The sequence below is a fragment of the Suricata suricatta genome, chromosome 6 (genome assembly GCF_006229205.1).
Source record: "Suricata suricatta isolate VVHF042 chromosome 6, meerkat_22Aug2017_6uvM2_HiC, whole genome shotgun sequence".
Classification (NCBI taxonomy): domain Eukaryota; kingdom Metazoa; phylum Chordata; class Mammalia; order Carnivora; family Herpestidae; genus Suricata; species Suricata suricatta.
In genome coordinates, this window is record NC_043705.1 from 6471995 (window position 1) to 6496692 (window position 24698).

At 44.1% G+C, this 24698-nt stretch overlaps 1 protein-coding gene and 1 long non-coding RNA gene across 2 annotated transcripts in view; one reads left to right on the forward strand and one right to left on the reverse strand.

Annotated features, from left to right (window-relative positions):
• HSD17B4 (hydroxysteroid 17-beta dehydrogenase 4) overlaps positions 1-21614 on the reverse strand; it is an 83054-nt gene extending 61440 nt beyond the window's left edge. Inside the window, exons 1-7 of the mRNA XM_029941550.1 lie at positions 21468-21614; positions 16507-16560; positions 8437-8544; positions 6495-6554; positions 4716-4737; positions 4562-4608; positions 1387-1471 (exon numbers count right to left, since the gene is read on the reverse strand). Coding sequence (XP_029797410.1) covers positions 1387-1471; positions 4562-4608; positions 4716-4737; positions 6495-6554; positions 8437-8544; positions 16507-16560; positions 21468-21525 — 434 coding nt within the window. The 5' untranslated portion in view covers positions 21526-21614. The remainder of the gene's footprint in view (positions 1-1386; positions 1472-4561; positions 4609-4715; positions 4738-6494; positions 6555-8436; positions 8545-16506; positions 16561-21467) is intronic.
• On the forward strand, positions 21111-24346 carry LOC115293855. Its single transcript, XR_003909629.1, has 2 exons — positions 21111-21169; positions 23960-24346. It is a non-coding gene; the product is annotated as an uncharacterized LOC115293855 (long non-coding RNA).
• The last annotated feature ends 352 nt before the right edge of the window (positions 24347-24698 follow it).

Here is a 24698-nt window from a genome sequence, read left to right on the forward strand (position 1 = left end):
TCATGATCTCACATTTGGTGAGTTTGAGCCCCGTGTCAGGTTCTGTGCTGACAGCTCGGAGCCTGGAGCCTGCCTCAGATTCTGTGTCTCCCCCTTTCTTTGCCTGTCCCATGCTCATGCTCTCTCTCTGTCCCTCAATAATAAATAAAATGTTAAAAAAAATTTTTTAAACAAAAAGCAATTCTGTATACTGTCATTAGGTTCCTACAGTCATGATTCATACAAGTAAAACAATATTAATAATGAAAGTAATCGTGCAAATTTTAAGTGCAAGATTTAACTTGTTTTAAAAAGAATCCCCAATAAGGACCAAATAAATTCAAGTATAAGAACGTATGTTCGTTATTGACTGAGAACAAAAGTACATATTTGTAAACAAAATAAAGTGACAATACAGGAGTTAATGTTACAGTAAGAAGTATCAAAAACCCCAGCTCTAATTCTTGAATCCTCGTTACACTGCCCCTCTCTCTGGATAATATCAAATGCCTTGTATTGAAACACCATCTCCAAATGGGACCCAATCTCACTTACTCTATTTAGTCGATCAAGAAAAACAAGACGTGTCATTTATTTTCAGAAACTGTGAGGCTCAGGGAAACGAGAACTCTCCAAGAGGTGTCACAATCTACTGCTAGTAACTGTGTGTGAGCCCTGGGTTAGCAGGAAGGAGCGTGTCAGAGGGCACCGAGCCTCCTGCTGGCTCTGCCTCCGGCCCAGGCACGCGCACGACACAGCCACAGAGTCCTACAGCTCCCAAACCACTCACACAGGCCAACGACGCCCGTCTGGCCAGTACCAGCGAGCCGGACACAGCGCTCACCTCTCCCCACCTGATCAGCAGATGTGAGATAATACTTTGGTTAAAAAATAAAGTACAGCTGAATCCCCCACGTTTGTACTGCTGGATTATCAAAGAGCAGCAGGACACCCATCGTTAAAGAAAAGTAGGTGAAAAGAAATAAAAAGTTGGCCAGCTCAGCTAATCTGTGGCGACATGACCCCCAGTTGAATGAGAGGGTATATGCCAACACTATATCAGAAAGCCTGTGAGGGGCGCCGGAGTGGCTCAGTTGTTGAAGTGTCCAACTCTTGACGTCAGCTCTGGTCATAATCTCACAGTTCTTGAGTTCGAGCCCCATGTAGGGCTCTGTGCTGAGAGCGTGGAGTCTGCTTAGGATTCTCTCTCCCCCTCTCTCTGTACCAAGCTACCTTGTGCTATCTCTGTCTCAAAATAAACTTTAAAAAAAATGAAAAAATAAAAAAAAAAAAAAAGCCTGTGCATACTAAGGGTAACTTGGTCAACATCAAAGCACTTATCTTTCCCTGGACATGAGGACCCACATACCGAGTCTCCAGCCCCCCAACAGCCATGTGCAACTCTACCTCCCAAACTTCTGTTTCTTCATATAAACCCATGCCGCCCGGGTCACTAGGAACGAGCCTCGCAAATGGACTCTGTGGATTATATCTGAAATGACAAATTATTTTTATTATATATTTTGTTAAAAATTAGATAAGCATGTCTTAGAATCAACATAAGCAATGATTTATTTACACACTTTATACCAAACATTCATTTTATTTTTTTAAAGTTCATTTACTTATTTTGAGAGAGAGAGTGAGCATGAGTGGGTGAAAGCCAGAGGAAGAGAGAGAAAATCTTAAGCAGGCTCCATGCTCAATGCAGAGCTCAATGCAGGACTGGGTCCCACAACCTTGGGATCATGACCTGAGCTGAAATCAAGAGTTGGACACTCAACCAACGGAGCCACCTAGGTGTCCCTATACCAAGTGTTCAATGTCTACTACTGTCACACTACTCCCTAAGTACCCATTTCTGCTTCTGTCCCAATGACATAAATAATCAACAGTTCATACTCATTTTCCCTATAATTCATGATAAAATTATCATAATCCCTGAGCACATCTAAATACAATGCCTTCTTTAATTTAAAAATAATTTAATTTAAAAATCTACTACTATAGGGGTGCCTGGGTGGCTCAGTCAGTTAAGCATCAGACTTCGGTTCAGTTCATGATCTCACAGCTCATGGGTTCAAGACCCTCGTCAGGCTCCGAGCTGCTGGTATAGAGCTTGCTTGGGATTCTCACTCTCTTCTCTCTCTCTGCCCCTCCCCCATTCACACTTTCTCTCTCTCAATCAAAATAAATAAATAAACTTTTTTTTTAATTTTTTTAATGATTTTTATTTATTTTTGAGAGACAGAGATAGTGTGAGCAGGGGAGGGTCAGAGAGAAAGGGAGACACAGAATCTGAAGCAGGCTCCAGGCTCTGAGCTAGCTGTCAGCACAGAGCCCGGTGCAGGGCCCGAACTCATGAACTGTGAGATCATGACCTGAGCTGAAGCCGGCAGCTTAACCGACTGAGCCACCCAGGTGCCCCAATAAATAAACTTTAAAAAAATCCACTGGGATGCCTGAGTGGCTCAGTCAGTTAAGTGTCTGACTTTGGCTCAGATCATGATCTCACAGTGCATCGGTTCAAGCCCTGTGTCTGGCTCTGTGCTTACAGCCTGGAGCCTAGAGCCTGCTTCAGATTCTGTCTCCCTGTCTTTCTCTGCCCCTCCCCTGCCCATGTGCTCTCTCTCGCTCTCTCTCTCTCTCTCTCTCTCTCTCTCTCTCTCTCAAAAATAAATAAACATTAAAAAAATTTTTTTAATCCACTACTACAAATATCCAAGAATTTACACATATAATTGGGACTTATCACAAACATTAAAGTTAATGTATACAGCTGTTGAAATACTATGCTGTGCATTTGAAAAAAATATAACATTGTATGTCAACTATACTTCAATAATGAAAACTTTAATGAAATAAATAAAATTTTTAAAAAGCATAATTATAAACTACCCAGCTCACTGTCAAGAAAACGCTACTCCCTTTTCCCTATTTCTACCAGGCTAAACTACAAATGAGTTTGAGCAGAGAGGGTAAGAAAACAGAGGGAGAGAAGGAGGAGACGGGGTGGACAGAGAGAGGCTCATCTGCTTTTAGGGATGTCAGTCTAATGAACAGACAAGTTGGAGAATGATTCAGACAAATAACTGGAAATTTAATTTTGTTCTCTTAATTATCAAAGTTTTACCCACGGTTACTTATTTCTTGTTGTGATCTGGAGTGTCAACAGAGGTTTTCATGTGTCTCTTAGAAGAATAAGGTAAAAATGAGAAGAGAGGAACTTAAGAAAGGAAAGACGGAGAAGAAAGGGAAGGGCACTAGGGGGTCAGGAGGGGTGAGCTTGGGAAGAGAGGAGGGAAACAGCCAGACCCCCGACCACGGGAAGGAAATCAGCAAGGCAAGCCCCCTTTGCCATCAAATTCTAACTTCCTCAGGCTTATTTTTTTGCCCCAGTTTGTTAAAACAGAAAGAAGAAATTAAAAGCCCTTCTTTGCTTGACTCTAAATCACAAAGATATTTTGCTTCTTCCGAAAGAACTCCTGGCCACTCTCCCCAGATGCGCACCCTGCGGACGGTGATATGGTTCACCTCAGTCACCACGCCTCCCGGGCCCCAGCCACCATGGCTCACTTTCCTCCCGATGGCCAGTGAACGCAGGCGCGTGGAGAACAGACCCGGGGAGCAACTGTGACTTGTCTGTCATCTGAGCTCAATCTTTCTGGGGCGCCTGGGGGGCTCAGTCAGTGAAGCGTCTGATTCGGCTCAGGTCATGATCTCACGGCTGGTGAGTTCAGGCGCCACACTGGGCTCTGCACACTTCAGATTCTCTGTCTCCCTCTCTCTGCCCTTCCCCACCACCTGCTACCTCGCTATCAAATATAAATAAATAACCATTTAAAAATAAAGAAATAAACTCAATCTTTCTGTGATATTCCTAATGGAATTTCCCCCTTCTCATTACAAGCTTCGCAATTACATCGAAGGTTTTCCCTCCCCGGTTCTCAGAGCTCCAACATCCTCAGTGCCTGGACCCCTTCTACATCCTGCTCTGGCTCTTGACATAGGAATCACACAACCAGCTAAGCAGGGTGAAGACTGTTATAAAGAGTTAATACAGCTGAGGGGCGCCTGGGTGGCTCAGTCGGTTAAGCCCCCAACTCTTGATTTCAGCTCAGGTCATGATCTCTTGGTTTGTGGGTTCAAGCCCCACATCAGGCTCTGTGCTGACACTGGGGAACCTGCTTGGCATTCTCTCTCCGTCTCTCCGCCTCTCCCTTACTCTCTCTCTCTCAAAAATAAATAAACTAAAAAAAAAAAAAAAAGTTAATCCAACTGGGAAATGCTAACATCTTCTCAAAAATAAAAAGGGGACAATGATTTGAAAGGCACAAAATCGTTTTCAGGTAATTTCTGTCAGCTGATTTAAAGTTTTCTGATTTATCAAATGTTAAAACAAAACAGGCTACTTGCAAATGATGTTGTCATTTTCAGTTGTCAAGTTTATTCATCATATTCATCATCTACATTCGCAGGTGCAAAAGTAGGCAGAACTAGGTTTTTCCTTAAATATACAGATTTCCCAAATATTATAAGGCCATATGGACAGAGACAGAGACGTATGGTACAAACAACTCACCCCAGTCTTCATCACTTATTCTAGCAAAAGAACCGTCCCTCAGAATTCTAAAAACAATGATATTACATGGGTTAGAGGGAAAGAGCATCTCCTTGGGGAAAAGAAGTTTTCACATGCACATTATCTTACTTGAAATGAAAAAAGAAATACTCACCCAGCATTGTTGACCACAACATCTACAACATAAAAAAAAAAAAATCCAAGTCACAAATATAAAAGCAAGTGTGTTAATTTGCATTGGTTTACAATTCATATACCTTTCAAAATTGGGATTCCCCTGCCCCCACTGGAAAAGTAAATAATAATAGGAAAAAAGTGCTATCAGAACAAACTTTTATACCTAAAGTAAAAAAAAAAAACGAAAAACAACAACAAAAAACCCGATACACAAGCATCACATCCTTATCAGTGTTTTGCCTCTCAAACTTAACATATGTACATTTTCCCACCTTCACCTTCTGCCAAAATTCTGTCGGCTTATATGCAGAATTAGCTCCTGTCCAACCCTTGCGGTTCTCAGCATTCAGTGGTAACCACAGCCGTCCCTCAACTAGCCCCAGAATTCACTCAGAAAATCAAGTTTTGTTTTGTTTTTAATTTTTTTTATGTTTTTATTTATTTTTGAGAGACAGAGAGAAACAATGCAAACAGGGGAGGGGCAGAGAGAGAGGGAGACACAGAATCCGAAGCAGGCTCCAGTCCCTGAGCCGTCAGCACAGAGCCTGATGTGGGGCTCGAACCCATGAACTGTGAGATCATGACCTGAGCTAAAGCCGGACGCTTAGCCGACTGAGCTACCCAAGCGCCCCAGAAAATCAAGTTTAAAAGATATGTTTTTGCCACTCCAAAGTCAAAATTCCAGAAAGGAACCCATTAGAGTTAGAAACGAATAGCCTATCTTAATATAATTGTAGTCTCACTATTTAAAAAGAAAAAAAAGAAAAAAAGAACTCTTTTTTAAGGTTCTTGTGGCTGTTTTCACCCTGTGACTTCACACATCTGTGGCCTCTATCCCTGTTAAGTTATATGTGAACAAGTCCCCTATAAGCTTAACCAAACACAACTAGAAAAACAAACATCCTAGCAAAAAATAAAAGCGGAGGGGGCACATTCAAACTACGAAAATTAGTGTCTTCCAGATTGTAAACATGTCAGGCTTACCAGCGGTTACATTTCCGTTAAGTAATTAATAACTTTTACTAAGACTGTGTGGGACTAAACGAAGAAGATGATGTAGAGAGGGGTGAACTATACTATACATTTAAAATGTTTCTGGAAAATAAAGCTTTTTACTATATATAATTCATCTTAATTAATTTGCAAAACATTAAATCATTTCAATCCATATCATAATTATCCAAAGATTCCGGTGGGTCCTCTATTGCCAAAATATTTATTTTATAAACATGTTTGGGATATAATTAAATTATTACAAATAAGGAACTTAGAAAATGCTTCTAATTTTTTAAACATTCTTAAAATCCGAAAAAATTTTAAAACAAACTCAACACATTTTTGCATTAAAAAAATGCCCTTTGTGGGAGTAAAGTGGGGTATGTAAAATAATTAGTTTGTAAAACAAACCGAGAAACTTAATTATAAAGAAAGAAGGAGTTTTGGGGTGCCTGGGTGGCTCAGTAGGTTAAGGGTCCAACTTGGGCTCAGGTCATGATCTCACGATTCACGAGTTCGAGCCCCGCATCAGGCGCTGTGCTGACCGCTCAGAGCCTGGAGCCTGCTTCAGATTCAGTGTCTCCCTCTCTCTCTGCCCCTCCCCTGATCATGCTCTGTCTCTGTCTTTCAAAAATAAATAAACATTAAAAAATTAGGAAAATAAAGTGATTTTTTTTTATAAACCAAAGTAAAATCAAGAACACTTTACCAGGAAGGTAGAAACTGCTCTGTCAGGACTATAAAAACAAAGAAACATCACCTATTCTTCCAAAAGCATCCAGTGCTGTCTTCACGAGTTTCTCTCCTGCTTCTACAGAATCTGGGAGAAGGGAAAATTAGTGCAAAACATCAGTAATATCCCGCACGGATGACTTCTAAACTCTGTGAATCAGAGCACAGGACAGAAACTCTTCTCAACAGAATTCACTTCCACCAAAATAAATGTATATTGCAGGCACATAACAATTCAAAATATAGATGATCTTATGTTACAAAAGAAATGTAGCCCCAAAGACAATTCTTTAACCTACCAAAAAGAAAAGAAAAAGAAAAAGCAGGAATAAGAAATACCCGGCAAGCACTATCTAAAACAGTACTGTCTACCACTTTCTGTGAGAAGGACAATGTCCTATTTCTGCACTAAGACAGCGGCCACTAACGACTAACTTGAAATGGGGCTAGTATGACAGACGAACGGAGTGTTTCATCTTATTTAATTTGTATTTGATTTTAAAAGTCACACGGACACTTCCCCTTAAAGACACACACCAGAAGTGGGGGGGGGAGAAGAGGGGGTACGTGTTTAATTTGAAAACTCACGTTCAAAGCTATGTAACTACATATGGAGACACTGCAACATTAAGTACAAACAGTAAAGCTCAACATAATAGCGTGGCTCCAGGGGAAGAGCCACAGGCCCACAGCTGTGCGTCGAAGGGTCAAGTGTCGACTCAACATCACCCCCACTTTTCTCTATACTCTGCAATCACGGGGGAGGAGCCCTTCCCGGAGATCCACAGAGGCCTGAGGCAGATCTGCCAAAGAGAGACACCCACTAAAGGATGGAAAAGTCGGGGGGCCTGCAGGTGCGGGCCAATCTAACGAGGAGAGTACAGGTGAAAGCTCGCAGGCACCCCGAGGGGAGCCGAGGGGAGCCAGGGGGACCGCGTGGTGCAGGCTCACGAGGCCCCCTGCGTTCCCCTTCTGATGGTGATGCAGGCCTCTAATTGTTTGTAATTAAACCCTCTGCACTTGGAACCCCACAGGGGCTTCTGTCTTCCTCCCTGAATCTTGAGTGATACAGGGCACGTAACAAAAGTGAGGTCGGGGTAGGGGGCCTGGAATGATTACCTTTATAAAAGTGATTCTATAAACTCCAGAATTTAAAAAAAAAAATTGAAAACATTGTTCTACACATTTTCTCAGGGTGGACAGAAGATGCTAGGATGTCTGTCTCATTATTCCCTGGAACACTCAAAACAAATCATTTCCTATTTCCCGTCCTTTAAAATTTCATAATGAGGTCACTGGCAATCTAATTTTATCCCTGGCCCAATCAAAACAATCTGATTTGCAGAAAAGTCAGTAAGTACTCGCTTCTACTTGAGGAGGTTCCTTACAGATACTATTAGAATCAATATATCCAATGCTGTTTTCCTCGTGGCTTCAGTTTAATACCTAACTTTGACTCTTAAGTTTTTATAAAGGGAAGAAAGTTACACACTGCAATGATTGCTTGTGCAAAATGGAATGCAGTGATTGGGTACAAAAAGGGGGGGTTTCACTTCCTGTGCTATATTAGTTCATGAACTGTCCTAAAACAATTTTTAAAAGAACAATCTCATGTTACTCTGTAGAAATACATAAAACCTTTTAGCTAAAAAAGATCTTCCAAGAATAAGAGCATATTCATATTCACATCAATAACTTACTGATTTTACCATGTGCTTATTAATAAAAATATTACATAAACAATATGCTAAGAGTTATAGACTCATGAAATATCTACATCAAAAGTTTTTGAAAACCTCGTATGTTATTTAAGACAGATACCCAAACAGATCTGGCGGACTCAGAAACAAAATCTAATCTCCTCATCACACGGGAATGCTGAGATATTTGCTCAACGGTCACTAATGGGAGCGAAAACCACTAGTTGAAGGAGAACAAAAGAAAAAGTCGAGTTCTTGCAAACATCATACCGTAGTTGGCCACAGCTTTCCCTCCTTTACTTCGTATTTCTTCAACAACCTTGTCAGCAGCAGAGGACCCTTTACCAAAGCCCCGGAAGTCCCCTCCCAAGTCGTTCACTGCAAGGCAAAAACACAGAAAATTCCTTTCTAGATGATCCAATTATGAGTTGGGAATAAAATCCTACAACGAGTGTATGTCTTCATTCACCTCCTCTGTTCCCTCCTTCGGTATCCGCATCTCACTAAACACGCCATAACGGGCACCTGGGTGGCGCAGTCCGTTAAGCATCCAACTCCTGATTTCAGCTCAGGTTGTGATCTCACAGTTCACGAGTTCGAGCCCTCAGGAGTGCTCTGAGCTGACGGCGAGGAGGCCCGCCTGGGATTCTCTCTCCCTCTCTCTCTGCCACTTCCCTGCTCACGTGCACACGTTCTCTCAAAATAAGGACATAAACTTTAATAAGTAGACACACACACACCATGAGATACACACTTTCAAACATGTCTCTTTGTTTAGATATAGATATGAAGCAGCAAAAATATTTAATCACAGGCTCATGTCCTTAAGTGTTCAACTTTGCAATGGTTTCCTTTTCTGAAAAGAAAAAAAAATGTGATTCAACCCAATTTCAGGAAAAAGAAGACAAGCATTCATAAAACATACTGTATCAGGGTCTACAAAAAAGAAATAAAGATTATTGATAGAGGCCAGAAACTGCATAGAGAACTCATGCATTCAGTCACTGACTGATACCGTGACTTCATCATTCTATGTTCAACAAGTGAGCACGCTCACTACAGAGCATCTCCCTGGATCCAGTCACACCGAGATAAACATTAGTTGAGCACTTACTATGGGCAAGGAAATCGACAGAGAGGCACAAAAATGTGTAGCAATAGTGGCTGACTGCAAAGACTTTCTACTCTACTGAAAGTTAAGTGTGGGATGGCTACAGTAATGCACACATTTCTTTTTTTTTTTTAATGATGAGTAGGCGATCTTTTTTTTCAAATTTTCTTAATGTTTATGTATTTTTGAGAGACAGAGAGACAGAAACAAATACAGAGCAGGGTTGTGGCAGAGAGAGAGGGAGACACAGAATTCAAAGCAGGCTCCAGGCTCTGAGCTGTCAGCACAGAGCCCGATGTGGAGCTCGAACCCACGGACCACGAGATCATGACCTGAACCGAAGTCGGACGCTTAACCGACTGAGTCATCCAGGCGCCCCTGCACAGATTTAAGCAACAAGTGTTTAAAGGGCAAGAGAACTAAACAATGGGGACAAATAACAAAGTTAGTTTATGTAATAATTTAAAGTAAAATTTATATAATAGTATGCAAAACCTAATGAATTGATACATAGATCAAGACCAAAGAACTGGAAAAATATACTTTAATAAAAACATGTGGGACAAAGAAATAATAATTTACATTGCAAGATGAATATTTTTGGAGTAAAAAATTTACTAATTAATAAATGGCATGGTAGCATATACTAAAATTTAAAGGTTTTTTTTAGTATTACCAAATTGACAATTGCCACATATGGCAATTGAATATTTTTTTTCCTTTCGAAGGGGGTCAAGGCTGGTGGGACTGCGTGGTTAAGAGACAAAAGAATGACGCAGAGGAAAAGCCAATGCCAAGCTGAAGTCGGAAGACTGGGGGGCTCGGTCGGCCGAGCACCTGACTTTGGCTCAGGTCATGATGTCACAGTTCATGAGTTCGAGCCCCACATCTGGCTCACTGCCGTTAGCGCAGAGCCTGCTTTGGATCCTCTGTCCCCCTCTCTCTTTGCCCCTCCCCTGCTTGTGCTCTTTCAAAAATTAATATTTTAAAGAGACAGAGAGAGAGAAGAAAAAGCCAAGGCCTATCCGTACTGAAAATCCGCCAAGTCAGGCATATTTTCAAGTAACTTTTTTAAGGAAATGGGTTTCTCGAAATGTGACCTGGGATATATTTTTCTAACAATATAATCTTACTGTCTTGCCACAAATAAAAACCGGTAAGGAGACACAAAGTAATGGAAAGAGGTTTACATTATCCCTCAAGAGATGAAGAAAAGACTCTCAAGACTCAATTCCTACTAAATGTCCATCTCCATGCAATTATTGCAATGACAGGAAACAACCAGTAAAGAAAAAAATCAAGATTTTTAAGACCTGCAGCTAACAGTCTTTTAAGAGCCTTTATAACTGAGTAAGGGAAAGTTCAAAAGCAAACGGACAATATTTAAGTAAAGGACGAACCGCTCTGTTTTGCCACGGAACACCACCCTCAAGTGGAAACCGTTCAAGGTACAACCAAACAGGCGCGCCCTGAAGCCCGGATAAATCATTTACGGAGGTCAGTCGCGGGCAGGGAAACAGTGTGAGGGCAGACTTACTCAGGACGCGTCTCTGTATGGGCGTGCACCGCTAACACTGACCCCACCGGTCACCCCACCATCACCAGACCTAGATCACGGGGCGACGGCCTAGACTGGAAAAGGACGCTTCTGGTTACACACAGAAAGGCCGGGGGGAGGAGCAACGTGAAGAGATTTTTGGCAAGTGTACTGCACAAAGAGACAGGGATCCGTACTATGTGGCACTGTTTCCACTCAAATGTGTGGCTAAGGAATAAGAAGAAGGTAAACTTTAAAATACTGCAGCTACCTTACACTGGCAGACGTGAACTTGGCATCTGCAGAGAGCCCTGCGTACATTGCCACATCTGATCCCCGCAGGCCTTATCAGGAAGTTGGTAGGACCCGCTGTTCCAATGTTCACAGATAAAGAAAGTTTGGAACGGTTAGGTTAACCCGCCCCAGGCTCCCAGGCTGCAGGCAGTGGCAAAACCCAGACTAGAGTGTGAGCGCACTAACAGCGCCACTCTGTCCCTCTAATGCTGGAAACAGGTGTCTTTATCCTAAAGAAGGAATGATTTTTTCCCACTAAATAAAAAGAGAACAACACGGAGTTGCCATACTATTCTGTTTGTTTCAGGACACAATCACCCTGGTTTATCAGGGATCTTCTCCAGACGGTCATCAATGTATCTGGATATTTGAACGACCACAAAATGCGGAGTCAGTGTAGACACGAGCGCCTCAAATTAGGCTCCTGGAACTGATTCTCCTGTCTCAACAAGATGGCATCAAAGCTATGTTTACTGGGAGAAAAAACGGAAAGCGGGAAATTGATCGTCCAGGGTTCAGTCCTCGGACCTCTTCTCTTTCTCACCCACGCTTTTTTCTTTCTAATATTTATTTTTGAGAGACAGAGAGAGAGAGAGAGAGCATGAGCAGGGGAGGGGCAGAGAGACAGAGGGAGACACAGAATCCAAAGCAGGCTCCAGGCTCTGAGCCGTCAGCATAGAGCCCGACTCGGGGCTCAAACTCACAAACTGCAAGATCATGACCTGAGCTGAAGTCGGACACTTAACCCACTGAGCCACCCAGGTGGCCCTCTTTCTCACCCACACTTACTCCTCGGGTAATGTGATCCAGTCTCCTGGCTTCAAATACCATCTCAAACAGAGAATCTCCAGATTTACGGAGTTCCCACTCGTCCCCCACTAGAGTCATGCATCCCACTGTCGCAGACCTACCAGGAGCAGTCCCTCTCTGCCCAAATGCCCTCCTTCAGCGCCTCCCGTCTCAGGAAATGGCCGGTCTGTCCTCTGCCTTCCCTTGGAACCCACACCAGAGAATCAGCAAATCCTGCCTTATCTACCTTCAACGTATGCCCAGAACATAACGTCTCTGCACCACCTACATGCCTGTGACCTGTTTAAATCACCACCATCTCTTACAGGACTCTGTTTCCACTTCCTACCTGCCCCCTCTTTTTTCATGGAACACCACACGCGCGTACAAGGAGAGTGAAGAGCATAAACGCCCCAAGGAGCCCATCCTCACCCCCATCTTCCACCTTCGCCCCTCTACGATCACTCTCCAGACAGGCAAGCAAAGTGATGTGGTCCCGACTCAGAACTGCAGGGTCTCACGCAGCCTGGCCTCCTGTGAGTGCTCTGCCCCATCTCTCGGCTCCGTCCCCATGAGGGCTTTCCTGGGCTGCACCGGCCCTCTGGCTGACCCGGAACACACAGAGCCCACTCCTGCCTGTGCCCCTGCCACAGGCTCCCGGGCCCCCGATCTTGTCCCCTGCCTGCAGGTGCCTCCTCAGAGCTCTCCTCCAGCCCATTCACTCCAGTTTTCTCTCCGCAGCACCTGTCATTATCTGAGACCTGTTGTACGCACACGTGTGTTCACTGTCTCCCCACCGCCCACCACTGGAATGTCAGCTCTGTGAAAGCAGGGCCCAGTCCCTCGACTCCTAGAGCAGGGCTTGTTACCTAACAAGCACCCAATAAATAACTGCCGGGTGAACGAATGAGCCCAGATGATGCTGCGGCCTGCACGGGTTCTTGTTTCTCAGAACCGGGGTCTTAAACTGACAAATGAGCTTTTCTGACGCTATCTCTAAAGGCCGTCGCCCATAACCTGGATAAGTGACGGTCACAGGAAGCATCTGGGGAAGACGTGAGCACTGCATACGTAGCTCATGTATTACAAGCCAGAATCCACGTGTGCTTTCTTGTGCTCTACGTGAGTCACATAGCTCATTCCCTTCATCAACGCATAGGTCTTGACTGATCACTAAGCGAAGCACTATGCTCACACGTGAAGAGAATGCATCAGGACGTAAGGCCGGCCCTTTGCTCTAAAGAATCTAGAAGAGAAACATATTTTCGACAAGGAGGCAGGGATGCCCCTGAGTTGGGTCATATACCCAAGTCCTGAGCATGGTGCCCAGCACGCAGCAGGCAGTCCTGACTCCGGGCACTTTTCTTTCCCCTTACAAAGGCCTCTAGTTATTACTGAATGCCTACCATAATCCTGGAAGTGAGACAAGAGCGAGAGAGGTCACGTGACCAGGCAGCACAGCCAGGATTGGAAATGTGACCTAACTTGAAAGGCAGCTCACTTTCCCCACTGCAGTTCACCTTTTGGCTATTAGGATCACACAGGGGCTGAAACACAGGCTCTGGCATCAGACTCCAGGAGCCTGAGAGGCATCTTTACCAGTCACTGTGTAAAGGCAGCCCAGGAAAGAAATGGTGCCCATCTTACAGGAGGCAATTATGATGTCAGTTACCCAATGGTGCTACTTTGCAGCTCAAGAACAGAAAACCGTCCACCCTGCTTACTGTCAAAGAAGAGGTTCTTCGTGCTGCACAACGTCAGTCCTCCTTGTGTTCATGTCCTCAAGAGAAAACTTAATGTTCAGGGTAGTGGACAGGGCTCACCTAATGAGCAAAGTTCAAAACGATTCCATTCCCAACAAATATTGCCTTCGAATATGGGCAAACATTTCCTGTAAGCTATAATTTTCAGAAAACCAAACATCCTTCACTGTAACTAGTAGCCAAAGCTGAGCAGTCCTTATACCCAGATTGAAACCTCCCCTAAGGCTGTTTATTATGGAATATAAAACCTAGCAATCAGGGGAGCCTGGGTGAGTCAGACAGTTAAGCATCTGACTCTGGATTTCGGCTCAGGTCATGATCTCATGGTTCATGAAATCAAGCCCCACCTCAGGCTCCCGTGCTGACAGTGCAGAGCCTGCTTGGGATTCTCTCTCTCTCCTTCTCTCTCTATCCCTCCCCTGTTTTTGCTCTGTCTCTCTCTCTCAAAATAAATAACTTAAAAAAAACCTCTATTCTTAAAAAACATAGCAATCATATTAATATAAAGTTAGAGAATATCTTAAGTGATGCTTGGCCAAGTGATCTCCTTTGGTCAATAAAATGTGAGTGAAAGTGGATTTAAGAGGCAACAAGTCAATCCATGGGTATTTTTCATCCATCCCAAGACCAGCAATGTCCCCAGACAGACCTGCTCCTTTAACTGGAATCCTGAAATTGAGAAGACACTTAGAGCAGAGACACAGCTGACCAGAAGCTGAAAGCTCACAAAAACATGAAATAATCCTTTATTATTCTACGTCATTGAGATTTGTTTGTTAACCGAGCATAACCTGACATACGCTGACTTATATGAGAAACACGCTCTTCTATCCCTTTGTTCTTACTTCTTACTGGACTCTGAGCTAGTCATAAAATTATGGGAGGAATCACTTTCCCACAAGTAGGACACTCTGATGTCATGCTGTTTACTTATATCTCTACTTTTTCTTACTCATGTAAAACATACACCAGCAGAACACACATTAACAACGGAGAAACATTAGTGTGTGTGATGCAACCAGGAAGCAGGGCAGCTGGGTTTTTAAAAGCTGAAAGAGGGGCGCCTGGGTGGCTCAGTGGGTTAAGCGTCCAACTTCGGCTCAGGACATGATCTCACAACTTGTGAGTTCGAGCCCTGCGTCGGGCTCTGTGCTGACAGCTCCGAGCCTGGAGCCTGCTTCAGATTCTGTTTCCCATGCTCTCTGCCCCTCCCCCGCATTCATTCTCATCCTCTCTCTCTCTCTCTCTCTCTCTCTCTCTCTCTCTCTCAAAAATAAAAACATTTAAAAAAATAAAAATAAGACACACCTGGCCCTCCTCCATTCCCACCAGAACAAGTCTATGTTGACAACAAAAAAGGCCCCACAGAACAAAGTACCTTCTTTGCACAAGGAAATATTTTAGGTCCTTTAGGAGATAGAGAAGATAAAACGAGGACCTTATACTTACAAAAGTGAGTAGAAAAGACGTCAATGCGTAAAAAGTTAAAAGTTAAAATATTAAGAAATGTATAGCAATAGAAAAAAAAGACAAAACAGTAACAACATGAAATATTGCGGGAAAAGAGGGCCAGAACTATACACCCTCTGGCTAAACACCACAATACTGAAATGTGTCCTCGCCACAAGAAGCAGACGAGATTAATGGACAGAGGACATGATCTTAAGCAAAGAACATCCAAAGATTCTGTTCCTTCTGTAAAGAAAAGCTACAGAGGGGCACCTGGGGGGCTCAGTCGGTTACGCGTCCAACTTCAGCTCAATCATGATCTCCCGGCTCATGGGTTGGGGCTCCCGTCGGGCCTGGAGCCGGCTTTGGTTTCTGTGTCTCCCTTTCTCTCTGCCCCTCCCCTGCTTGCACTCTGTCTCTCTTTCTCAAAAATGAATAAACATTTAAATAAATTAAAAAAAAAAAAGATAAGCTGCGTATCCCCACTGCGGGAGGAGAGTATGATCGCATGTCCTGCTTGGGTCTTCTTTAGAAAATCAGGCTGCTTGCTTACCCTCTGTTACACACATCTCCAGAAACAAACTGGAGGCATCTGTCTCTCTGTATTCCTTAGTAAGAGGTAGGAAAATAGGCACTAGAAAGTCATCTTGGGTGAACAATTTTCTCCCAGCAAAGATACTAATAAATATTGGGCCATGTCACCTGCCTTACCCACCTCCCCTGCACTGAGCACAACGAATGAGTGTGCATTTATTCCCCACAAAGCTCTGGCTGCAGACAAACCCTCCCCTGTGTGCACACCCCATCCCGTCAGTGCCAACCATTAAATCACTAAGACCTCCCGCCTCTGGGATTCTTCGGCACAGCATCTTCTAACTGATGAGCCTTCATGACACTCACGCAACTGCCTCTCCAACTGACACTTGAAAAACGTGCTGTAAAAAGCTCCATGTGAAAAATGTTGATGAAAGAGGTTTCAAAAACAACAGCAACAACAACAACACACTTTGGATTCTCTGACTCGAAACTTCTAGTTCTCGAAATACACTTCTATCTTACTGTTACCAATACACTTATACTTAACAGGGATTCATCTCGAACCAGCCTTCTACCGCAAAAAAATTACAGCTCACAACTTACCAAATTCAAGAACTTCCTTTTATACAGTAAGTGCCTGACCATCTTTTTCAATTCTGCTCAGGAGCGAAGTCGGTGAAACTAGTCCAGTACGTTATAAAGTCATTCTCAAGGAGGACAATTTTTGCTGGCAGAGGAGATTAACCAGGGGTGAAATCTGACCATGACAAATTATTTGATGTAAAGGCAAAGCTGGCTGACTTGTGAAGACTCTATTTTAAATGCCAGCTACTCATTAAAAAGAAAAATATTCAACTTACCAACAACTGATGCACCTCTTTCTGCAAACGCCAGGGCATAGGCTCGGCCCAGTCCTAATGAAAAACAAAATAATCAGAAAGTTGAGCAAATGTTAGCATAATTTTTTTGGTCCACTAAATCGACCTGTATTTTATTTTTAAATTTTTGTTAATGTTTACTTTTTTTATTTTTGAGAGAGAGAGTTTGAGCAGGGAGGGTCAGAGAGAGAGAGGGAGACACAGAATCCAAAAGCGGGCTCCAGGCTCTGAGCTGTCAGCACAGCTCCGATGCGGGGCTCAAACTCACAAACCATGAGATCATGACCTGAGCCAAAGTTAGATGCTTAACCAACTAAGCCACCCAGGCGCCCCATTCAACCCCTATTTTAAAGTTAACTGGTGAGCAATTAATATTATAGTACAACAGTAGAGGTCCAAAAGCTTCAAACTGTATGTTCTATCTATTCTGCCTACCATTTCCTACCCCTCCATCTGGCTGCTAGGATGCTGGGTGTGAGCACCACCATTAAATGTATTTGCCTATCTGGAAGGTGAAAAGGAGGCAGAAGTTACCTTACTGTGACCTCTTCCTGCTGTTGTTGGTTAAGAAGCTGATTTATGGAAGCTTCCTAGATATTAAGAAACAGTGAGGGGGCGCCTGGGTGGCTCAATCGGTTAAGCGTTCAGCCTCGGCTCAGGTCATGATCTCACTATTCGTGGGTTCGAGCCCCGCACCAGGCTCTGTGCTAACAGCTCAGAGCCTGGAGCCTGCTTCAGATTCTGTGTCTCCCTCTCTCTCTGACCCTCCCCTGCTCACACTGTTTCTATCTCTCAAAAAAAAAAAATAAATAAAAAGACATTAAAAAATTAAAAAAAGAAAAAAGAAACAGTGAAGGGGGACCTGGGTGGCCCACTCAGCTGAGCCTCCAACTCTTGATTTCAGCTCAGGTCATGATCTCACGGTTTGTGGGATGGAGCCCCGAGTAGGGCTCTGTGCTGATGGTGCAGAGCCTGCTTGGGATTCTCTCTCTCCCTCTCTGCCCCTCCCCTGCTCACTTTCTCAAAATAAATAAACAGACACAAAAGGAAGGAAGGAAGAAGAAAAGAAAGAGAAAAGACAAGACAAGAAGCAGTGGGTACAGTGGAAACTTCTGGATCTAGCTCCCTAAGCTCGGACAGCAGCTTCCATTCTCTAGACCCTGAGTATCCAGAGCTGTCTGGGCTGCAGCAGTTCCAGAAGCAGCCACGTGGGTGGGAGCTCTGTTGATGAGCCAGTTCCGTATCCTTCTGCAAGAGGAAGGGCCTAAGACCCATGGCCTGCATGAAATCCTTTCCTGCTCCAAATATCTAGTGATTTCTATATCCTGCACTGAACCCTGACTAACACAATCACCAAACACAAAAAATATTTAATTCTGACTCCAAAGTATGAGGTATAAACTCGTCATCCAAAAATATATAAATAGTTTTATGAGTTTTATAGGCATAGAACATCTCAGGAAGAATAGATAAGAAATGGGTAATTAGATGTTACTTCTGGGGAACAGAAGTGTGTGACTTGCAACCAAGAAAGGAAGGCTTGCTTCTGTATTGTTTAAACTGTTTTAACATGTATAACGTTTTTTAATTTAAATTGACTGGCAACTGTAATTAGCAGCTTAAATTTAAGTGGAACAAGAAGTATACAAAGAAGAAAGAACCCAAAATATAACGTTTTCCAAAACTGAAAGATATCACTAAATAATTCATTTTAGAAGTTAATTCACTATTTTTTTTTTAATTTGAGAGAGAGAGAGCAGGAAGAGCAGAGGGAGAGAGAGGGAGGAAATGAAGCCCAAGCAGACTCCATGCTCAGTGCAGAGCCTGATATAGGGCTCGATCTCACAACTCTAGGGTCATGACATGAGCCAAAATCAAGAGTGGGGCGCTCAACCAACTGAGCCACCCAGGCACCTCGTTTTCAAAAAACTTTTTAGAAGTTAATCCACTCTGAATGAATAAGAGAGCCCTCAGCCAATACAATAACTCAAGTCTTCTCATATTTTATCCAAACAAGGCTGAAGCACTTGTTCTAAACATGGTGTTTACAGAAATCATGTGCTTATGACCAGAATGTAATATTAATGGTAAGACAGTAGAAAATCATCAGATGAAAGGAATGAGGTGGGTCTCTAGCAGAGGGACCTAATCAGAAAATTATCTCAACTTAAAATCAAGTTTTACACTTCTCTCAAAGATACTGTAAGTGATGTACTTTTATCACAAAGGCCCATAAAAACTGTACACAAATCTGCATATCAGGTAAAAAATGTCAGCTCCTTTCTTTTTCCTTAAACACCACTAGCCTATGAGCAGAATAGTAAGGGTCCTTTCACAGTTTAATATGTGTGCATAGGTAAACATCATTTAACTACTTCATGTCCGTTAGTCTGCCTCCCCACTTAAACTAGAAGGTTCTTGATCATTCAGATTGAATACGTCACTCTTGCATTTCCCACAACTTGGCTTTAAGGGCCACGCACACAAAAAGTTAAACCCAAGAACCTCCACTTTGTCTTAATTTCTTAAATCTCCCCCACACCTAAACACATTGCCAATCACCCTCTCCCCTCCATTACTTTCTTCTTCTTTTTTTCCTTTGGCCTTAATTTCTTTAGCATTGTCAAATCTCAGTTGATTCTCAACTCAAACTGCTTGTGCAGTGTTCTCTTCAATGGCTCACACTCCTCTCTACTCTGACAGTAGAGCTTCTGAGAATTCCTAGACTATTTCACTTTCTAGCTTTATCAGTCTAAGAAATTCAAAGGACTTCAAGATCACTGACCTGTCTTCAGGATCTCCACCTTCTCACACCCTTCTCACTATCTGGAGATCCAACATCTGCTAATTTCACAACCATCTCGACTTCAAAATGGCTGGACTCCCTTCTTCCCTGGCCCAAATCCTCCACTCAACAGTTAAAACCCCAATAACCACTTCAGTCAGCTAATAAACAGCCGTGATACCCCGTGACTCCCCTGCGGTACCTCCAATCATGGCAAAAACTGTTTATACAAAGTCTGGACAATTCGAACCCTCTCCTTTCAGGTTATTTCACATAACGAATCTCCATTTTGTTGCTCCTGAAATACATTAAATTAATCTAGATTTCAAGCTAAACAACACTTAAATAGTACACATAAATTTCTCTTTGTCTGCAGAACAGAGTGGGATGGAGTCAGACTAATTCCCATAAACAGGCCCAGTAGGCATCCATGGACGCCTTCACCAGGGATGTTCAGCAATGCCTCAATTCTGTGGGTCTGGACCTCTAAACAAGAAAACCCCAACACTCGGACAATGGTCCCCGTGATAGGACTGGAATTTGATCTCTATCTCCCTTCCTCAATGATGATCTGTAACTTCACTACACAACTATATTCCTCCTCATATCGGCAATAGCTAATGACTCTATCATAATCCAGGCCAGGGAAACTCTGTAAGGCTCTTTAAGGCACAAACCAGTTTATAAACAGGGGGTACTAAGTCCATAACTGTCTAGTCACTACTCATTAATGAATCACAAACTCAACTTAGTAGGTTTTGCAATCTGCATTTACTTAATGAAATAGAAAACTTTAGAGTGCACTTTACTTACTATGTACCGTGTCAGGAACTTGTTTCAAATATAAATGATGTATATGTATACTGAATCTTGGTGCAAAATATATTTCATGCTGGGAACCCACTCACTGTCAAAAGAGGCGTATTAAAACATTGAGTGCATCACTCAATTATTTCCATCAAAAGCAACGTGTAATCCAAATATTTTCCCAAGGACATATCATCATTTTACAATGAATATAGCTAGGAATATAAACTTGCCCACCAAACAATACTAAAAGCACTTTCCAAAACGCAGCATTAGAATCCATTCTATCAATGGAGATGCAAAGAAAGACACGAACTAACTGAAAGAATTCCACTCCTGTGACAATACACAATTTAAATTAATTACACATTAGGTCTATTCTAGACATAAGGTACCACCAGTGGGAAATCAAAGGCACTGAAGGTCAACATCCCTACGTGTTATAGAGGTCAACCACCGGTGGGAAACACTGTAAAATCACACTGCCAAGCATGGGTATGGGTATGAGTGGCTTTAGTTTCTTCTCCTTGAAGAATGGGGTTATTTCACATTTAAAAATCTCCATTTTGTTTCTCCCGAAATACAGGAAGAGCTGTTCTACTTCAGAAATGTCTCTGCTCACCAGTTCGTCCCCACCACACTCCCACACTAACACCTGCCTGACTCCCATTGGCATTTGAGGCTTGATAAGCATACAAACTTAAACTTCAACGAGAAGACTCTTAATCAGATACTTTCTCTAAAGAAGAACTTCTCAAGAACCCAAAAGCGACAGATCGAGGAAACAAAACACTGTTGATTTGTCAAAGGCAAGGGGCTGACATCTCTACTCCTGGGGGGCGGGGGGGGGGGGGGGGGGTTAGACGGAGACGTTCCTGCCGCGAATTGCTCTTCCGTAACCTTTAAAAGACTTGACAACAGGCCTAAGAGTCTCTTGGCTGGAAAGATCGCTATCGAGCGTCATTAGAAATTTTCACCCAGTCCTGCAAGCCGTAGCCCAGCCCGGCCTCCGTCTTCCAAGACCCGGGGCCTTGGGAAGTGGCCACCAATAAGGTGAGGAGCTGCACGGGGGAGCGTGACTACGTGTTCCTGGCTCCCCACTCAGTGCTGGCCAGGCCCACTTCTCCCTTCTCGGCAGAGTGGGCGTCTCGAGAACAGCCGTTACCCGTCCTCCCTCCGGACCCAGCAGGTCCAGGGGTTCTCCAAGCCGCCTACTCCCGCCGCCCGACCACTGCCCGCAGCCCCGACGCCGGGAATGCAGCTGCGGCTGCGCGGGTGTCCTGGGACGAAAAGGGGGGCTCAGGGCGAGAGAGCTAGACGGGAGTCCGCCCTCCAGCCTTCGCGTGCTCACCTCCCCCCGCGCCGGTGACCAGTACCACCCGCCCGTCGAATCGCAGCGGCGAGGCCATGAGTCCGGCCTGCAGGGACACACACACACTCACACACTCAAGCCGAAACGCAGTAGCTCAGACTGCGAGGCAAACAGGAGAAGGGGAGGGGCTGAGGCAGGATGGGAGTAACCTACGGGTTTCACGGACGGTGAAGGGCGCCGTAGTTTTCCAAATGCGCCTGCGCGGGAATCCCTTGGCATTCTGGGAAATGTAGTCCGGCGTGTTTCACGTGCTGCGAGAGCCTCCCTCAAGTGGTTAGGCTTGAAAGGGACACTTTTGCTGCTAGAAATAATCGGACCTCGTAGGACCTGTGTAGTAAAATGGCTCACACGACACCATGCTCTCCTCGTTTTGTCATTCACTCAAAATTGTTTTCTGGACTTAGCCCCTGGCCTCAAATAGCGTTCAGACATAGCCCCTAAGAAAGACACCTTTTACCAATGGGTAAAGAGTTCTTAGAATGCAATCCCTTACAACTCATGCATGAAAACCATCCGAGAACTGTCAAAAACGGAGAGTTCTGGACCCTTACAGTGACCTCCCAAAGAAGAAACTCGGGGGACCAGAAAAAAAAAAAGGTAAAAACAAAAACCCTTAACAAGTGCTCCTAAATTATCTTTGCTTTTGTGTATTAAGAAAGATCATAGGGGGGCGCCCGGGTTGCTCCCGTGGTTAAGTGTCGGACTTTGACTCAAGTCAAGATCTTGAGGTTTGTGAGTTCAAGCCCCACATCAGGCTCACTGCTGTCAGCGCAGAGCCAGCTTCCGATCCTGTCTCCCCTCTCTCTGCTCCTCTCCCGCTGGCACTCTCTCAAAAATAAATTAAACATTAAGAAAAGAGGGGGGGCACAGTGGGTTAGGCAGCTGACTTTGGCCCAGGTCATGATCCCACTGCTCATGAGTTCAAGGTTTGTGAGTTGGAGCGTGTCAGGCTCTGTGCTGACAGCTCAGAGCCTGGAGCCTGCTTCAGATTCTGTGTCTCCCTCTCTCTCTGTCCCTCACCCCCTCACAGTCAGTCAGTCTCTCTCTCTCTCTCTCTCTCAAAAGTAAATAAACCTTAAAAAGGTTTTTTTTAAGTGAACGGTCATATAGTGTGATTCATTCATTTAACATTCATTCAGTGTCTTCAGGGCGGTAGACACAAGTTTACAGATGAACAATAAGGTCTTCCAGAGGTTTTCAAAGTTACTAAAAGTAAGCATTTCATAACAGTACAGCATAGTAAAACACATGACAAATCCGTACAGGTCTGCTAATAGTGCCAAAATAAAAGGCTCCTATCCCTGCTGGAGAAATGGAAACATTTCCATAAGAGATGAAGCCCAAAGACCCTCAAAGATTGAGCTCTGCAAACAAAGAACATTATGGGTAATGGAAACACTAGCTAGTTGTGAGGGGGTGGGAGGGGGAGGGAAATGATGTAAAGCCGCAGAAATAACCAGTCAGATCATGGTTAGATGGCTTAACTTATTGGAAATGGTTTTTTTCCCCCTTTTTTAAACATTTATTTATTATTGAGAGAAAGAGATATAGCATGAGCTGGGGAGGGCCAGAGAGAGAGGGAGACACAGAATCTGAAGCAGGCTCCAGGCTCTGAGCTGTCAGCACAGAGCCCCAAGCAGGGCTAGAACTCTGAGATCATGACCTGAACCGAAGTCAGACACCCAACCGACTGAACCACCCAGGCACCCCTATAAATAATTTTAAGCAGGATTACTCCAGACTACACATTAACATCGTGGAAAAGCTCACTCTGCCTCATTACTGAGGATTGATTGGAAGTGAACAAGGAGAGCAGACACCTACTAGGAAAATTTTTGGAGACTCAAAGTAAGGCAGAGGAAATGTTGGAAAGGGAAAAGCCAGAGATATTTTTGGAAATGGGGTCAGTCAGCTCTTTGTGATTAGTTAAATGTGAATGTGAGAAACAACTGAACCCCTGTATTTGTGGCTTGAGAATCTAGGTTGTGGTGGGCCATTTATCAAAATAAGGAATAGTGGCAGAAAAACAGCTTTTGAAGGGAACGTGGCTTCGATTTGGGGAAAACAGCATTTGGGAAGCATTCCCAAAAATCCCAAAAAGCATCCTGGAGCACCGAGAGTTTGGCATCCATTGAACTCAAGCCTAAGTCACCAGCACCTTGTGGTCTTAGTCATCTGTCCACATCTGTTTTATGACGTTTGACCCCTGAAAGCTGGTGCTCACTGAAACCTAGGAAGGCCAGCCCAGGGAGTGCGGGACACAAAGACAAGGCTGGGTGGTCGGAAGTCTTTCCCAGCGTTCTGAGTAGAACCTCGCCCCGCCCAGGCGCCGCCTCCAGCCAATGGGAACGCGTCGCCTAGAGGCGGAGCTCACTTTTCAGTTCTTGGCAGCGCCGCGGCCTCCTTCTGGTCCGCCCTAAGGCTATCTCCTCGGGTCAGGCCAATGACAAACTTTGCTTCTTGGTCCCTAGGAAGTCCTGGAGGCCTCAACCGCAGGCATTTCGAATGCAAGCCTTGATCACCCTGTACAAATGAGCCGGGGGCAAGGCCGATGGGAATCCTCGGTTGGAGAGTAAGCCTGTGTAACAACTCAGCAAATATTGGTCTCTCCGTCCCTACTCCCTACCCCAGATGGATGGGGTACAGCCCCCCTCCTCAGTACAGCGACTGAGTACAGCCAAAATTCTTCAAGCTAGAAGCCACAGCGAAGCACTGGCCTCTTCGCCAGGCTCCCCTGGTTTAAGGGCCCAGACCGAAATGTTTGCACATCTGTTTCTATCCAGTGTTGTAATCTCTGTTGCTTAATCCAAAAATTCCGTTCTTCTTTCATAAGAAAATAAAGTACAAGGGGAAACAAAGGCTGCATTCATTATTCCTACTTCAGAAATGTAAGCGCAAAAACCAACCCTTTGTAACTTCCCTTTTCTTTAATCTTCATTTTTGAGAGAGAGAGACGGAGCACAAGCAAGGGAGAGGCAGAGAAAGAATCCGAAGCAGATTCCAGGCTCTGAGCTTTCAGCACACAGCCCGATGCAGCGATTGAACCCACAAACTACTGAACCCACAAACTATGAGATCATGACCTGAGCTTGAAGCTTGAGGCTTAACCCACTGAGCCACGTAGGCTCCCCAGGTTGTAACTTACTCTGTAGTGATTTCAGCCAAAGTTTTGCAACAGGAGCCAGAAGTAAAGATTTTTCAGCCATTGCT